At 34.7% G+C, this 19,044-nt stretch overlaps 3 protein-coding genes and 1 non-coding gene across 4 annotated transcripts; 3 read left to right on the top strand and 1 right to left on the bottom strand.

Annotated features, from left to right (window-relative positions):
- Window positions 1-1,338: 1,338 nt before the first annotated feature.
- On the top strand, window positions 1,339-2,297 carry LOC123314340. Its single transcript, XM_044899587.1, has 2 exons — window positions 1,339-1,773; window positions 1,832-2,297. The coding sequence occupies exons 1-2, from the start codon at window positions 1,357-1,359 to the stop codon at window positions 2,201-2,203; spliced, it is 789 nt and encodes a 262-aa protein (XP_044755522.1). The 5' UTR covers window positions 1,339-1,356; the 3' UTR covers window positions 2,204-2,297.
- Window positions 2,298-3,655: 1,358 nt separating this feature from the next.
- Window positions 3,656-3,727, bottom strand: Trnap-agg. The gene has a single exon. It is a non-coding gene; the product is annotated as a tRNA-Pro (tRNA).
- Window positions 3,728-8,224: 4,497 nt separating this feature from the next.
- LOC123314341 lies at window positions 8,225-12,636 on the top strand. The gene is made up of 3 exons (XM_044899588.1): window positions 8,225-8,527; window positions 11,590-11,851; window positions 12,198-12,636. Exons 1-3 carry the CDS (start codon window positions 8,381-8,383, stop codon window positions 12,542-12,544), a joined length of 756 nt encoding a protein of 251 aa, XP_044755523.1. The 5' UTR covers window positions 8,225-8,380; the 3' UTR covers window positions 12,545-12,636.
- Window positions 12,637-14,636: 2,000 nt separating this feature from the next.
- On the top strand, window positions 14,637-18,111 carry LOC123314122. The gene is made up of 4 exons (XM_044899241.1): window positions 14,637-14,926; window positions 15,425-15,609; window positions 16,584-16,854; window positions 17,716-18,111. The coding sequence occupies exons 1-4, from the start codon at window positions 14,637-14,639 to the stop codon at window positions 17,924-17,926; spliced, it is 957 nt and encodes a 318-aa protein (XP_044755176.1). The 3' UTR covers window positions 17,927-18,111.
- The last annotated feature ends 933 nt before the right edge of the window (window positions 18,112-19,044 follow it).

Raw genomic sequence — 19,044 nt, 5'->3', positions numbered from 1 at the left:
AATGATACTTCATTTTCAATTTTTTGAAGCTTTTTTGGCTCAGATATCTACCTGACTACAAAAGGTCAATTGAGAGGTAGCAATTTGAATCGAAAGGGTCCTTTTTTGATTTGAAAAGTAAAAGTTTAAGTTACATTTATATTGTTTTTGATCGAGTGGATGTTTTTTTTACTAGAAAGAAAATTATTGTCAGGCAAAAAATCTGTGTTGTGAAGAAGAGTCCTTCAATGGTAACTACGGCAATGCGTAGAACAAGAAAAGACATCCCGACCTTTCTTTGAAATCATTCATTAAGATTCCTTCATCCTAACAATTTTTTTCGACTTGTTATATCGAATATAACTTTTACTCAATTCATCTACTGAATTCATGTACTGCTGCATCTGGAATAAACGAAAAAGTACAGAATTCAGATGAGGGAAAACCTTATAATGTATATTTGTTTATTTCACAAATGCCTGGAATCTGGAATGAATTTCAGAAAAATTAATTTGGTTTAACACGAAAGCCATTTCTTTCTTTATCTGATAAGGTAAAATTGAATATATTCAAGTAAAATTTCAACTTCCAATTCTTTTTGCCTAAAAAAAATACAATCAAGGAAAAATCAAGCTCACAAATTATAAATACGGAAAAAAAAGCTTATTTAATTCTGCACATTGATCTATTGGTGACTAGTACAGGAAAAATTATACTTAAGATGAAGCCACACATTGTGGAAATGAAGGGAAACCGTTGCGTACTGGGAGGTCACTTTTCTGTTGGTTTTTCAATATTTGAAATAGTAGAGTCGGATTTAATTGGTGTGAAAAAAAATAGAATAATCTGCTCGTAATTGAATGACCTGCTAGATATGCATCACTACACAGTTAAACCACAATGCATTCAATTCGAAGAAGCACACTTCTGTTCTCTATTACAATGTGAAAAATGAAGATGAAAGCTATTATGTCAACATTTAGGACCGGTAGTAGATCTGCTGAACGCATCCAAATGGAAGTGAAGCCCGTACTAGACGTCCTTGAAAGAAGAAGCCGCCTGAGTGTCCTAGATAAGCCGCCTCATTACCCAATGCACCAAGACGTGGTCTATTTGCACTTTTATTCCATGGCATGTTAATCGGTCGAATGCCTTCGGAAAAATCTCTGCCGTAAAGTCACGCACAAACTCAAAGGATACATCCGTAGAAATCTCATCGTTTTTTGTCTCGGTCAATGTCACAAGTCCCGGTAGGTAGGGGGGCTGATCTTCACCTGCCGCAAAGGGAAGGGGTACCAACCATATTACACCTCAGGAATTTCTCGGGTGGGTATATAAACATTATACTCGAAGTTTAATCGTAACAGTGAGTTCATAATGTTCGTAAAGTGTGTTGTCTTCGCTTTGGTGGCCTGTACGGTCTACGGTCGGTCCACCACGTCCCATCAGAACTCCATAACGCAGGAACAGAAGGCAAGGGCCAGCGACAGTACCTCGTATTACGGTGACATCAGATACCTTTACAAAGTGTACCAGGAATGTTCAGCAACCGACTTCTCCTCCTGTCTTAAATTGAAACTGGTCGCAGCTTTAGATCGCGTTGCAAGATCCGCAGATTTCACAATTTTCGATGGCGTTACCTTCGTTAAGGACCCTGCTGCCCCAGCTGAACAGCCAAAGTCCGAAGCAGAAATCGAAGCCAATCTTCCTCGTTCTCTCGATGAAAAAGACAGCGCCCTCAACAACATGCTCACCAGCAAAGTCTCCAACTTCTTCGAAACACATTCCCTCCAGGTAAATAACGAAGACATCCATTTATTTTAACTCTTTATTAACCATTCGTCTTTTACAGCTCAAATTCCCAAGCATGACAGATCTGCAAAGGTCCTTAAGCGAAGAAGGAAGAAAGAAGGGAGGAAAAGGAGGCAAGGGAGGTTTGATGATCCTTCCTTTGATCTTGGGAGGAACTCTGATTCCATTGGCTCTTGGTGCCTTGGCTCTTCTTGCTGGTAAAGCCCTCATCGTTTCCAAACTGGCCTTGGTACTCGCTGGTATCATCGGATTGAAGAAATTGCTGGGAGGTGGTGGAAGGGATGGTCACGAAGCTGGACACGAAGTTGTTGTTAGCGGAGGACACGGTGGACACTCTGGATGGGGAAGGTCTTACGACAAGGAAGAAGCTCAAAATCTCGCTTACAATGCATACGTACAAAAGACGCGGTAGGAATCACGCCTGATATAGGAGTATAAGACTTAATTTATTTAAATTATTTAATTTAAATACCACTGTAATAAATAAATTTTATATTGTTTTTTAATTTGGTGTCATCATTTCGCCAATTACTTCCCCTGATGATATGTTCCAAATTTTCAAAACAACAGGAAAATTGGATAAACGTGAAAAGCTTAAACATATAAACATGAAGGGAGAAAAGATACTGATGCAAGAAAGCAATTCAAAGTGACTTAACAAATTTTATCTACAATCAGCTTGATACGAATTAAAGTGAAAATATTCCTTCAATTCCGATTATTTTCCTTTATTTCCACATCAGTAAGGACCATATCTAGAATATCTTCTGATATGGCTATCTGAATCCCATAGATCAGCAAATACCACCAGCTAAATCTTGGTGTTTTTCGACAATATGATCGGAAAATTGTCTAAAATCGGAATATGTGAAAACAGAGCAGGAAAAGCTCTCTTATGTAGATTCACTTAGGTCTAGGGACTCCAAGTTACATTTGTGATATTTTGAGAATGATGTTTCGAAATTCCACACTTAAAATCGTGAATGTTGTAGAAAACGCGAAATAAAAACATTTCTTGTTGTGGTATTTCAGTGGATATCCTGTATAGAACTCAAATAATCAGAGACATATAAGGAAAATTGCAGTGTCCGTATTGAGATCTCATAATGAAGCATTGCAATCGCTCCACATTTTGAGCGTCTATCAAAAATTACTCGCTGATTTAGCTACAGATCTCTCAGAGCGTATCTTTGGTTTGATTCTTGGCATTTAAACCGATTTCTTGAACGCGCAACTTCTAATTGACCGAGCCATAGCAAATATTTAACCAGAGTCTCTGATTTAACTAAGAGTGATTTCTCGAAACGATGAGCATCGTAAACGCACATTTTTCACTGCTCTGGTTTACTTTATTCATGATTCCTGGCGAAAACGATTAAGTGGCGATAGTCAATCAAATTGAAAGCAGCTATTGGAGTTAGAGATCGGTAGATATCACCTGAAAATTATCGAGTATGGTTGATAAGCTTTTTGTAATTGATGGGACCCAAAGAGGTGTGTAGATTTCTCGTTCATTATTTTTAATAATCAAGTTTTGGAATAAAAGAAAAATAATAATCACTTCCTGCAAAGCAGTGAAGTTAAGATAGGAAAATACCCTTTAAACCTCCTATGATCTTTTCGCTAAATGATATCCAGAATTACCTATCTTTTTCAGAAATGGGGAATATCAAGTATTGAATTAAAGAACCATTCGAAGGTTATGTATTTCAACCTCAATAAATTAAAGAGTTTCTAAAAAATTTGAACTTATCTTAGGACCTTAGTACCTTCCATAAATAGTAAATGAAAATTACTACTCGTAACAGCCGGAAAACTAGATTTGTTCTAACACAGTCAGAAATAGATGTGTTCAAAAAGTTTTGGGCTCGTCCGGGATTTGAACCCGGGACCTCCCGCACCCTAAGCGGAAATCATACCCCTAGACCAACGAGCCAGTTAATAAAATGAGTTTTAATATTTTATTCATCCTAACTACACAAACATTCATTTTGCCAAAAAAAAATTTTTTTTTAGATTGCGACACTGTTAGTTATAGATAATTGGCCTAAAAAAACACAAAATATTTCGAAATTGAGATTTCATCCACGATTATTTTCATTGCCTTGCTCCCCTATGCAATCTCAAATCCTGTTGAAAACTGGGAACGACGAAACAACACTATAATAAAAAAAAGAAGAGCCCAAAAAGAAATTTATTTCATAACAATGAGTCTGAAATCATTCCTCATTCATTTCCCCTTATTGATCATATTTCCAGTGAATTTTTTCTGTCTCATTTTATTTCATCAGACTGTTGTTAGTTGATGATTTCCCAAAGTCCCTATTTTGAGAAAAAACTCATGAATGTTCGTCAATTGGTTATCAAATCAATCAAATCTTACTCTAATTTTTCTTTTATTTAGTTATTCATTCGTTCTTGACCATAAGTTCGCATAAGAGTAAATGCAAAGATATTGCAGATGTGTAATATGAAAATAAGTAAATGAATTAAATGGAATATGGATAGGTATTATTATTTTTGTTCGAAAGCTCCTGCATCGTATAACTAGCTGCAACCAAAGAAACTGGAACTAACAAATTCATAATAGGATATTTGTAATATTGGCAAATATGCAACACATATAACAGCTTACCTATTTATGGGTCCTATAAGTACGTATGAAATGGGAGGTCCTTGTTTCATTGGTTGCAGCTACTTGTACGATTGAGGGTATTTCAGAAAACGAAGTTTTTGCCTTGGACAGTGGTGTTTCCCTTACTGTTTTTTGTTTGTCTTCTGAACAGACTCGTTAAAAGTTTTGTTCAATTTAAATATTCTCCTCTCAGTACTTTTTCCTATTTCAAACATTTTGAATATGCATAAACAATATGAATAGAATTTCTCTTTACAATTATTTCAATTATTCTTCGCAGCTCAATCATCATTCGTGATGAGATTAATATGAGAAAATTATATGAATTTAATATTTCGATTGAAACGTAGCGTCATCTGCCGGAATCTGATGGTATTCTATTCCAATAATTTTATTCACCAGTTGAATGTGAGCGATCTGCATTGAACTTGAGGATTCATATACTGTAAATGAAGAAAGTACATTTTGCCATCTATAATCTATACCACAGACAAGTGAAGTTTTGCGAGCAGATTCCTCTTCACCTACATCATTTCTCCAGCTTTGTTTTCATTCGAAAGATACAGGTTGTTCGAAATCCAATAAATAGATAAAAATCTTTTCAAGACTCCCGAGTTACTTTCAATGCCATTTTAGTGGTTTGTCACATGAATCTCTATGGAGTATTGTCCTATTAACAATATCTGCATGGATATTCTAAAAATACCCCGAAATATATTAGGGCAGACGACAATTTTTATTTTTAGTACCTAACATTTAACATTTTAGGAAAAAATAGTTTTTCTGAGCTATGTTCATCCCTTCAAGAGGTGTGAATGATGACATAAATAGACATCAATGAAGAGAATTGTTCCCTTTTATCCCTTAAATTATTAATCATCATTAATTACTAGCAAATCGTCAATCCATTCATCATTCATTGAATAAAATCACCAAAAAGGAGTAGAATCATCTTGAACAAGTACACCTCTCGAATCTATGAGAACTTCATAACACGACCCACATCGGCTTGTTCCTTCCTGCCTACTTGGTGGCCTTTGACCCCTTCTAATGTTGCTGAACGCGTAATGACTTCGATCTACAGAATCGTGATGCACTTCTCCCTCAAGGTTTAATGAAAGATAATGCAAGTGAGCTGAATGCTGATTGTGAACTTTTTTGTTAACTTTCTCCTCATTCTATTGGAGGGAAAAACAGATTTCAGAAACGTGGGAAGTCAACCGATATTGATCTGGATGATATTTGATATTTCGAGAAGGCTTTCCTGGTTTTTTATCGAAGAAAAATGATTTTGGATAAGTTTCAAACATAGGAATTGATGAAAGAAGTGCTATACAAGTTCCACATCGATTTATTCGTTGGGTAGATCAGTAAATTGAGAGTCATGAACACACAACTTTTGACTGCCCGTGAAGTAATCAAAATGTCTTCAAATCAAATTTGATCAAACCGTATTAACTCATCTTTGGCTGGAAAAATTCGCGCCTATAGTCTATCTATCTAGATAGATGATAGATGTAGGTCGTGATACCCCCTCATTGGAGTGAAGTCAAGTTCAAGATCTGCGTACTTTCTCGTTTACACGATAATGGAATTGAGACTTGTAACTTCTTACATACCTTCTCAGTTTTGCATCTATGACGCACCGGTTCATTTAGCTGAATAGAGGTCGAGCTAAGCGATGAACAGAGTTTTTCCTTATGTACAGGATGAGTCTCCTCTAATATACTCCCAATGAGTCTTCCGTATTTAATCGAAATAGCATTTCTTGATCCATTTTTGGAATAGGTTGTCACACACAGTATGAAAAGACAACTGCTGCCATAGGTTTTGTTTTCGAAGCAGTAGAACAGCCAAACAGAGGAACATGAGAATTCATTAAAGAATAATACGATGAACAAAATATTCATAAATTTGAGAATATTTTGTGGTATGTAAGAAACATCCAAATATTTTGGTCTCAAAATTAATTAATTTCCACAATCATATCATTTTATAATACATCATGTAGCCTTCACCTATGGCCCTATTTAAAGATTAGGTTAGGTATTCCAGCAGTTGTTAGTTTCAATTGGACATTTTCATGAAAAATGATTTTCCTTTCATTGGAAAAGCTCTCCTGATGATGAGAATCAATCTATCCCTTCGATAACATTGTTTCAACGTTAAAACATAGTTTCACTGTGGATAAATAATGAATTTCACATCATCCGAATAAGGAGCCTCTGGAACCTCAAATAAATCTATCCGAAGTACGCATTTTCTCTTATTCGGGCCCGTTAGGCTACACCTTTGTCTACTCAAGATCATAAAAGTCTAATACAAGCAATTGTTGGTGCGATCTCACGACACGAAAAAAGCAATCGCTAAGAATTAATTGGCTAATTCGTTAACAGCATAGATTTCAATAACTGTAAATCATACAATACGCTTTTCTTTTCTCATGCAAAGTGTGACGAACTCATACTCGAATTATTACATGGAATAAAAGGAATTTTTTCGGTGCCAGAAAAGTCTACAGCGCAAACAGAGATGAGAGCAATTAGCATATGTAAACAATCTTTTACTTTCACGGTCAGAAGAACACAATGAGTGGTACCTCAGAAATTATAGCTAGGAGATTCTTCTTCGGTACTAAATATCAGGTTCTATGGACTGAGAATTCACAAAGCAAAGCCATTGTCGCATTTATCTTTATTTTATAGTAAAGCGGTCGAAATGTGTTGAACCTAAAGTTCATAGTTCGATCAGTTCAATTAGATGCTTGCGATTGAAATTATGGAGTAATTATCTGAGCTTACTGAAGCAAAAATATGCGTTGATTCTGACGAAAAAATTCCACAAAATATGCCAAAGTTCGATCCGAGTTCAGATAAAACATAAACAATCATAATTATCATAAAATCAACATGTCTATCTAAAAAAAGCTTTTGATGAAAACTCGAACATTCGAAAAAAATAGTGTGGATAACAAACTGATGATTTTCATGAAAATACCTTGAGTCGTTTTAATTATTATTTCAGGGATACTAATAAAACATTGACCCCCTAGATAGATTATGGTTAAAAGCTTGGTATCTCTGAATTCAAAGTCAGATTTCCTATTCCTTAAAACAATGATTCAGATCATATAGACTCAATCAATTTGAAAGTGATAATTCAGCCAACAATCTATTGTCTTGACCATACATTCACTTTCCTACACACACACACATATCATTCAGATGAATCCTTTGCTGAAAGTTTACAGGCTGTAGTATGAACTTTTCGCTCCATATACTCAACTACATGACCCTTTGGTTTGGGCTTCAACAGATCAGGTTGAAAAACTGGATAAGGAAAGACGAAATTGGAATAATTTTCATAGTATCGATCTCTGGACTTAAATTTTCAGTTCCACTCCAACTTGATGGTTCTAATGAGTTTCGCTATATTTGAGTTGAATTTTCTGGTCCCTGGAATATATTGAGCTTTCTTGCAATCATTTCCAAGTTCTGCTACTTTATTCCCACCAGAAAATGTATGCACCTTTTCTGATCTACTTCATTATCGAGTGGTTTTGAGTTTCCAAAACCTGAAAGATAGAGCCATACGATGATCGATCAAATTTTGACTTTAGAGGTGCGAAAGCGTCGGGTATGCAGGGGGTAGTTTCACACAAAGATTTCTCTTTTGCCAATATATAGATGATGTACCGTTAAAACGAGAGTTTTACACCCGCGGGCAGATCACCAACCAATAAGTATCGGTGGCAAACTTGGCTACAATAAAAAGACTCATTGAGATATGTAGCACATACATAGACAGTATACTCCTTTCTTGAATCTAGTACAGAATAGCACAGATTTTTAGACGGGTCCTCTCCTCTTCTTAGATTCTCCTTCTTGGACATAAAACCGGGACGTTTGCAGCATTATTCACCAGTACTTGATCAGATCTTAGTGAATTAACATCATGAAAGTATTGTTACTTGTGTTGTTGGGTCTTTATGGATCTAACGTTGTACGATGTGAAGATGATCACTTTGAAGATGGCATCTACAAGGAGGCCATAGCCTCCGTGATGGAGTGCACTTCGCAGGATATCAGCCTCTGCTTGAAGGTAAGCTTTTTATATTTTTTTTTGATTTTATTCGCTCAAAAAACGCTGAGATATCAATGAATAAAAATATATGAATCAAGGTCAATAAATAATGTAAATCTCAAAGCATTGTTATGGAAATTGATTTTTTTGAAATTGAAATTTTGAAAAATGACTTCGATCATCAACATTCTATTATAATAATCCATTCGTGAACATCATTAATCCATTTTCTTCATCAGAATATTAAATTTTGAAATCAGTATTTCATTATGGATTATTGAGCTTAATTTTTGATTGATATGCATTGTTCTGAATATACAGGGTGAGTCTTTGACTCGTACAAATATTTCAACCAAACACTTTTTTCCCATACCATTTTTGCAAAATCCGATAGGTTTAGAAGATACATGCTGTTGAAAAACCATAAAAAAATGTTATTTTGTGATAATGTTTTGTATAATAAAAGTATTCTTCATATTTGATGTTCAAAAATGAAAAATGTCTGTAATGTTCGAAAAATTAGGTACTTCGGCTGAGTACAACTCTTTTTAAAAGATCCTGAGATGTGTAGTCTCACAGATTTAGCTAGTTATTTTGAAGGTAATTCTGTTTCTCCAAGGGTGGTATAGCTCATTATGAAACCTTAAAAAAACGGCTATATCTTTTTATTAGAGCCGAATCGGAAAAAATGGTATAAAAAAAATGTTTTCGTGATAGTACTGTTCAATGTATGAGCTCAGCACAACCCATTATTCTTTAGCTGAAGAAATGTGAATTTTATATATAAATATAATTCGTATAAACAGTCTGGAGTTCCTTAATTTGAAGCAGAATATTTGCATAGCCTGACAACAAAAAATGAATCTCCAAAAAACGATTGAACACTATTAATTACATCTCTTTCACATCTCATATTCAGTCAGTTGATTTATTGTCGTTTAATAGCAAGCTGTGAGTTAATTGATTTTACGGACTTGTTTAAGATGGTCGTTGAGCTCAATAACGAAGTGGTCAATAATACATGAATATCCATATAATGAATCAGTTTCGCTTTGTTCATACGTTGAAAAGTTTTCACACCTTCTCATTCATTTGAGCAAGGCATCAATAAATCTTGAAAAAATACGTGTATCTAATAAAAATGAAAATTTCCAAGCCATGCGATGTTCAGAATTATCAAATGTCTAGATGAAAGTTAGTTTTGAGTGAATGATTTTTTGATATTTCACTTCTTTGCTATCATCCTCCAAAATTACTCGTTTGAAGCCTCGTGATGCGAGGAGTTTCATATATAAATGGTAAAAGAAGACATTTCCAGGAAATATGTATATATCTTTCAACCTCTCCTTCGAAATTTGGACTTTCAGTTGGTTTTATCTTCTGAAAAAATGAGCCCTAAGAGAATAGATAGTGACTTTTGGTTAAGAATGTTCGGTTTAGTATTATTGTACCAATATAATATTTCTGCTATAGCAATTCTTGAAATATGCACGAGTGTCCACTTCAAAGTGGACACTCGTTTTTTCACAAGTCATCGTTCTATCTTCAGTATTTTTCGGGTAAAATATGCCAGAGCTCGAGATTCTTCATTGGTTTATTTGAATCTACATGTCTGTAAAGAAATTTTAAAAATTTTGGGTAAGGACTTTAGGAATTCTTAAAAAAATTCGATGGTACAGAATTCCTTCGATACGACCAACATTTGCTTCATCAACTCCAAGCGAACGTACTCTAATGTTCAATAAAATGGAAAAATAATTGAGGTACTGCAGGATGCTCTTTAGACCGTGTTGTCTACTTCATCGAGCAAGACAATAAATTGTTTACGGCAATTTCTCCATTACCTGTTCACCTATAAGTGCAGTTTCATCTACTCGAAAAGGACATTCTGGCCACACTGACCCAGAGACCCAAAGAATATGAAGATGTGAAATCAGATTGACTTTTGTTCGATTAAACGTTCGTCGATTTCGAGAAACGATCTTAGAATAACCGAGGAAATTGGGTCAGTAAATCGTCTTTACAATGCAGCTCTTCTAAATACCTCCCGGCTATTACCCATTCAATTTATTGCTATTATTAACAACATTATCTGCAATAACGGACATCTCCCGTTTGCAATATGTTGAAGCAGAGAATAATTCATGGATTCTTTTATATATCGGGGATCTGTGTCATCTGAACTGCATTCTGCAGCAAACATAGCTATGGTACCCAATGATTATTATGATTATTCGAAGCTGAATTCATGTGTTTCGTTTTATATACAGGTAGTACCTAAATTCTAAAGACCTAAAGGGCCATTCTTTCATATTCATACATTTTTTTCTCTAGAGCAGCCCCTGGTTAGATACTACAGATGGTACCTGATAAGCAATTTAATATATTTTAGGTGTTTCCATACAATTGGAAGTGTAAAAAAAGCACTCCTTCTTATTTATATTCTACTATTGAAATTTTAATATCTGACAGATCTATTCATATATTGAAGTTCTGCTATTCTTTTGTAATTTCTTGCTCACAGTAGCAGACATTCGAAATTCTTACAATGGACGAACAATAATTTTCGAAAAGTAGTAATTATTTAAAACGAAGAAACATTTTAACTCCCAAAGACTCGTGATGATTGGTATCATGTAACCTTCAATTTCCATAAGATTACCACTCGGATAAGACACTAAAGAGAACATTGAGATCACGACTGATTAGTCATTTATATATAAAACTGTGTTATTGACCTTGAAGAATGGTCAATAACTGTAAAATATGGTGGTTCACGTGAATTAGATAGACATCTCCAATGAAAAAATATTGCAAATTATAGGTAGTAGTTTTATTATACACCACCAGAATGTTTATGATTCTTCTAGCTCCCGTAGAATGATAGCTCAATTTCTGCTTTTACTAGAAACCAGTCCATTCGCCATTTAGTACCTCAACAACAAGAGATTTTAGAAAGTTAAAGTCAAAGGCCATTTGTATACCTAGAACAAAATTTTTATTTGGACAATAAAATAGTCAGCTTTTTGATCTCTATAATGAATTCACATTATGTATCTTTCATTCAATATTTCTTTCAGGAAAGAGCCCTGAAATATATAGATAGGCTGCCAGCAAATATGGACATTGGAGGCACAATCAAAATCAAGCAACTAGATGCAGAACGTTCAGGAAAACACTTCAGCCCCTTGGTGCTACCTGATGAACCAAGGGCCAGAGAAGAAGCAGTAGACAATGCCCTATTTGATAAAATCGCAGAGTACTTGAGTTCCCACACAGTAGAATTCAGATTACCATCGGAGTCTGTCAAGGACATGCAGAGATCCATGATGGTTGACGAAGGTGAATATAACTCAAAGAAATTCAGTTTAAATATCCAAAAATTGGTGAAATGGTTAGATAGTGACTTAGTTGTGATTATTTAAAGATAGTAAAATGTATTACTACATTCTGGCACATTATCCAAATCTGCTGAACTCGTTTTTGAATTTTAAGTGCTCTAGAGAGCACTGAAACTGAAACTGAAACACTTAAAACCCAGCTAGAGCTGGGTTTTAATTGTCAGTTGAACTTTATATCATAGTTGAACTATTCTTTTGTATGTTTTTGAAACAATTTCCTCAATTTCTTGTGAAAGTGACTGTATCAGTCCCCATTGACAAAAAAACTTAAAATTTTCCAATTTCAGCGAGGAAAAAGCAAGGTGGTGGTGGAGGAGGCAAGAAAGGAGGTGGTGGTATGAAGATGATGATGATGCTCGGTATGAAAGGAGCCCTTCTCGGAGCCTTAGCTCTTAAATTCATCGCCCTCATTGCATTCAAGGCCCTAGTAATCGCCAAGATAGCCTTCACGATATCTGCCATCATAGCTCTGAAGAAACTTCTTGGAGGCAAGCAACAAACATCCACCTACGAGGTGGTGGCACATCCCCATTATGAAGAACACGGAGGTGGCGGTCATTATGACAGATCCTTCGGCCCTGAACTGGCTTACAGAGGTCACTTGGATTCTAAAGTCAGCCACATCTCGTATTGATCCCCTTGTCTGTTTTATGTGATATGACAGGCATTTGATCTGTTTTTAGTTTTTAATTTTCTCTGGAAGAACCCCAATATTGTACATTTTTCATGTACCTACCTGCTGGAGCTTATTTATTTATTTATTTATTGATTACCTGCAATATGTGTTTAATAAAATATGTTTTTTGAACTAATGTTATTCTTCCTTATCTGAAAATCCTCCTTTTGAAAATACTTGTTTTATTACCTTCAATAACTCTTTCCATCTGAAGAGATGACACTAAAAAATGGTCACAGGACTAAACATGTCACGAGATAAATTTGATGAAAAGTTAGAGGATGAAATAATTATCAAATGGATTACGATTTGAATCTAGCCAACCACCATAATTCAAATAGCACTAGAAAGACTATTCCGTCGTGGAAGAGTATTACTGTGTAAGATGACAGTATAATATTCATTTGAAAAATATTAGCATAATTTAACGATTTTGACAGAAATCTTTGCCAGATGGTACGTTACAATTGTAGTCTTTGTGGATCTATACATATATCAAGAATTTTTTCACAAAAAATTCTTGTATTTGAGGTCTTCGTATGAAGAAATATGCGACGAAACCTGTACGTAGAAGTCATGAAGAATATAATCAAACCATATTATTGACAGGATTGAAGAAATCTTGTGAATTTTTCACGAAATATATGAAAAATAATTTTGCGTTTTTGGTTCAATAGCCATTGGTCAAACTGAGGCTTTCATGTTAGCGAATCTCTGCATCACATTCATTCAGAAAGAAAGAGAATTTCTAATCGTTACAACATTTTCATACTGACCATATAGTCAATTAATAAAAAGGTTTTGTGAAGATCCCCAATGAAACTTTGAAAGATTGGTGTATTTTGAATAGCTCACCCTGTAGATTTTATTAACGGACTAATTTTAAGGTTGATTATCTATCCCAGTTTCGCTTTCAATTCTTCACGATACATTCTGGGGAAAGTCTTGTCATTGTTTTAGATTCCCAAGGAAGTCAAGACACGCATTCACAGAAGGAAGCTTGCGTAAAACTGAAGGAAATCTTATGGTTGGTCTAGACAAAAGTACTGAGAGAATGCACTGAACATTTTTTAGCCTTCCTGCGTCTACTTTTATTGACAATATGATTTTTGAAAAATGATTTGAATAGAAGGTTTTCGATCTGCCCAAATTTGATTTAAATTCAACACAGTATAGTTGATGCTATTCTTTGACTTCTGTAGCCGATGGGTTAACCTACAAACAAGCAAATGTTAGACTACTTCTTGATTTTACACCTTTATATTTGTCATTTTGGGACATAGATTAGTAATTCTCAATCTCTAATTGACAAAATCCCGAAGAATCAATATAGGGGATGGTCAATATTAACGCATTCGTAAATCATATGACGAAAATATCTATTTAATTTTTGTTTGTATGATAATTGAAGAAGTTTCATTTGGGGAATCATCTCTCATAGATATATCAGTGGTTATTTAGTAGAAAATAAGAAAAACCGAGAAAGAAATTGAAAAAACTTCTGACACTTCATTCGTGGACGTGGCTTTTTCGAATCTATTCCAAGTACTGAAGTTTTTAAAAACTCTCCTGACACCTCAACATCAGAAATATTGAGTAACATCTATTTCGATATAGAAATAGGTCATCAACACTCTCCATATTATGACTTCGATTTTGCACTATTTTGTTAAAGGCAACTTCGAAAGATGTCAAGGAATAAAGAAAGAAAATTCTGGAGCATCCCTCTTCCTCGAGTATGCCAAAAATTTCAAATTTTGGTAGTAATTCGTGTAAATTTCAACAGTCTATGGACTCTTATGGAGTTCGTGCTTTGTTGAATCAACTTTCATATACATTTTTTCCGCAAATCCTCATCGTGCGACTGTCCAGATTCGCGAACAAAGAAAATCAGCCAATGCGATCGAATTCGCACTAATTAAGTCCCGGACAAAAGAAAGACAATGGCACTTTCACTACATCATCGTAGCCACCAAATTAGATCGCAATACCCCAAACAACCTCCATATATAATCCAGCGTGGGAGTATCCACGATTTTATTTCCTCAAAATGATCCAACAGGCGAGACTGTTAGCTGTGTCGTTTCTGTTTTATTTTCCCGCGAAATGTACGGTTGTGACTTCACCCTCTGTAGAGCACACTTTCAGACAATGCATCTTATCAACCCCAGCTGGTGCGGGTAGCATGGGGCAGTGTTTGGGGATGGGAGTGTTGAGCAAACTTCAAAATTGGGACAATGAGCCTGAATTTGATTTGGTTGATGGCGTTACACTCACCAGGGATCCTAAGGAGTTCAGGGAAGCACACAGCTTCGCAGACACAGATCCTTCAAGCTTCAGGTAAGAGAAAGATATCTTGAGTCCCCACCTTCCAATTGTTTTTCAAGTTTTCCAGAATTTTCACTGAGTTAATCGATTAAACTATTTCATATTTGTGTGTTCCTTTGCTGTTACCTTTTATCAAGGTTCTAGGTTTTCGAGTAAATAAAAAACATTTCGATACACGTAATTTTATAATAACTTCTACAATGATCATCATTTCTTACACAAGATGCTTTTTCCAACTTGTACCAATACAGAAATTTTTCTTAGTGCGAGATGTGTGGCTCTGACGAGGTCAAAAATGACCGAAACCACGATTTAAATCGTAACGTTTGTTGATTTTTGTATCAATGGATCTTATAGTTATCTGAACTGATTTGAATTTTATTAATCCTCAATAATCTATGAAGGAACTATCCTTTTTTCGTGAACATTCTTCCTGTTCTTCATTTCCTTAAGGAAAATTATGGGGGTTCTATTTGGGGAAAGGTTATTTTAGTAAAAAACATTTTTCAGGTCCATTATAGATTCCATCGGTCAAGTCTTCTCTAGAAGACAAATGAGATGGGACATGAGCTCTATATATCCTGGCCTTATAATGCACATAACGCCATCTCCTGGCACAGCAGGATTCCTAGAGTTTGCTATAGACCCACACAAAGAAGCCGCTACCAGAAATAGATTGAAAGAATCTTCAACAGGTGAGTTTAACTTTACAACAGGTATTCTTGTTGAAGTTGAATTGTGTTAGTCTTATTTACCAGCGCCATCTATCATGAATCGTTGGAAATTTTTGACTACTCCGAGATTAATTTCCTGCTGATTCAAAGCATAATTTTCCGAATCACTGAAAATGTAGAACATACAGGCAGGACAGAAACTCACGAAGAATGTTAGATGGCAACAATATCTTCAAACTCAGATCAATTTATTGTGGAGTTCGAGGTCATACTTTTAATCCACATTTAGTATCAAGAATCAATGATTTTTTCCGGATTTTCGGTACATGATTTCTGAAAAATACCTTTTTGTAATCAGATTTAGAGTATTTTGATACATTTACGAAAATTTTTCTTGAATCTTCTCTTGATCTTTTGATTATAAATTTGACAATAGATTCATAATTTTATCGGGGATGGGTGTTTCGTTTTTCGAAGTTACAGATAGGATATCTCCATGGAAATAATTTTCCAGCGGTAAAATTATTTCAGTGGTCATTTTTTGAACATATACCTGTAAATATCCATTTATGTGCCTATAAAGATCATCTCATTATATACCTAACTCTCATCAATTATAAGTTAATGGCCCGATAAGACGAATAAAAAATATTATTATTATTATGGCCCAAAAAATTCTTTTTTCGAGAAACTCGAAAACACTAGTCGTCGACTACTTTGAATCAAATGAGTGGAAAAATTTATTTATAAATGACTTTTACATTGATACGTGAGTAACAAAAACTAATTCGACATGATACACCGAAAGAAACATTCTCATTTTTTTGTGATTCTAATGATTTTTCCATAGAAGAATTATTCGCCTAATACGACACTCAAGATGATCCGAATATTAATGAACTGAAGAATGTGAAAATTGAAATATACAGTTTCTATACAACCTAGGCGTATTTAAAGAATTTGCAGTCATAATTTGAAAAAAAAATTGTTTTTAGCCAAGTTGTTGCTGACGCACAGTTTCCTTGTGCCATTGCTGTTGGGTTTCAAATTTAAGGTCATAACATTGATTCCCATAATCTTCGGAGTCCTGGCATTGATTGCGAAGAAAGCTCTGGTTCTCAGCAAAATATCACTGATCATAAGTACCGCCCTTGCTTTGGGCACACTGTTGTTGGGCAACAACAATGGAAATTATCAAGGACAAGGACAAGTGGGACCTCAAGTTTTCAACCATCAATATTCACCTCCCCCATATCATATTAATCGGTAGGTTAACATTTTGAGTTAAGTCTACAACAGATTGTTAAAGAGAAGTACTTTGAAACAGTTTATGAACGGAATGTACCAATGGTTTGGGACCACTGTTGGCTATTATGGGTGCAATGAGACATCTGTAATGGATGAGGAAAAATTTGAAATTAATCTAGTGAAGAAAAAGTCCAGAGTAGCAATTTCGATGTTATAATAATAAAATATCATCCAAACGAATTTTTGATTTTTACCTGAACTCTTCCTATATCGTTTTCTGTTGTCCGATTTATAATAGCTGGGGAAACAATGAAATTTTTTGAGGATTTAAAATCAGGATCAAAAACATAATCTTAGAGAAGTGATTATTTGAAAAAAGTTCTCATAGTCACTAGATTCTGGTAACAATTAGGTTAAACACCGTAAAATCTGCTTATGAACGAAAATTTTAGGAATATATGTGAGAAATTAGGTGACTCCATACACTCATATAGCTGTTGACGAATATGAGGGAGAATAATAAAATGTATTAGTGGTAGTAAGGTTCTCTAGTAGCTCCAAGATCTTCATCATCACATTCGATAATGAATACTGATAATACTTAGACTGAACAATCAAGATTTTGCAAAGCAGGAATTTCCATTGCTGGCATTACTCTTTCAAATTCTATAAATTTATAAGGATGTTATCAAATCCAAGAAATACTTTTAGGAAGATAATATTTGTGTTCATAACGAAAGTCTTTTTGAATCTAGGGAGGCGTTAATATTTACACTCTAGACCAGATGAACGAAAAGTATTGTTTCTGTGTAAAACAATTTATTACATTGCCAGAATAAATAGGTTTTTTCTCATTGATCTAATACGGAATTTTTCCAGATTTCCAGATCACCATTATGGCGAGGACTCCATTTATAGATCCAACAACTTGGAAAGTGGATTGGAGAACAACGAAGCTACACAGAGCGATCAGATAAAATTGCCTGAAAATCTCCAGGAAATATTTTCAACGGGAATCGGAAAAAGCGACAGAGAGAGTCGAAGAAATTTCGCATGGAATGAAGAAGAAAAATTGAAGAAACGCACGTGACATGGAAATACACCGTGCAATAAAATAGATCTCCCAAAAAAGTCAGAATTTGATTGTGGGGAGTTAAACTGTATACTCCAGTTTGCCTGAAGATTCCATAGACTGATAAAAATTTATTTGATTCAATATTTCTATAGAAGAAATCCTTGTAAAGTAGGTACAGTGATTCATTTAGAATTTAGAATAAAACGAAAATTTGGAAAATGTTGACGTAGGCAAGAATGAACACTGAATCTGAATCTGAATCAACACTACTCAATCTACAAATTCCACTCGTTGGTGTAAGAATAAAACTCAAATGCAGGTTTGAAATGTAAAATGCCATAACATAAAATTTTTATTTTCATTACTGAATAACCAGTTGAGCTAATTTCTTGCACTGCAATATAATATGATATCGACTCTTTAATATATCCAATCTTTATTGTTTCATTTTTATTCCCTTGTTTACAACTTCCACAATGATCAGATCTAGGATCGAAAAGGATCATTGTCGTATTTGACTAGAAAAAACGAGTCATTTCATCTAGTTGTCACAATAGTTTTTGAGAAAAATCCTGGGTGGATGAATGGATTTTTGTACAGTTATCGAAATCTTTTAGGAAAAGTTAGGCGGGGTAAATTTTGGTTTTTCATGCTCGATTCTGAAACAATAGCTATCTTTCTCGAATTTTCAGATATTGAGGCAGAAACAGCATCCTCTCTCAATATATATTATAGATTCCACTGATGAATATCGAGAATTTCAACCGTTAAACAATTAATTTTTCGCGAACCATTTACTGTTCAAAATCCAACTGTTGTTTCATTTAAGAAGTTATCAGGTCATAGACACAATGCCGTTGGGTATGATGTTCATATACTTGTTCTTTCGGGAGCTGTAATTTTTTCGCATTTCAAGGTATCAATTTATCTCACGTTATTCCGAAGAATCTGCTCGCTGAAGCAGCTATTTGTTGGACCTACCGATAAAAGAGTGTAATCATTTAGGGTTGGATGAATACAGCATCGTATGATTTTCTTCATTTCCTGAACAGAAATCGCTCTATTGAGAATCTACACTTTTTTTGGAATGCGATCTATGTTTCTTCCTATATCCAAATAATCCAAAACACGAT

This window comes from Coccinella septempunctata, chromosome 5, assembly GCF_907165205.1.
Source record: "Coccinella septempunctata chromosome 5, icCocSept1.1, whole genome shotgun sequence".
Taxonomy (NCBI): Eukaryota; Metazoa; Arthropoda; class Insecta; order Coleoptera; family Coccinellidae; genus Coccinella; species Coccinella septempunctata.
This window is presented reverse-complemented; position numbering and strand designations above follow the sequence as displayed.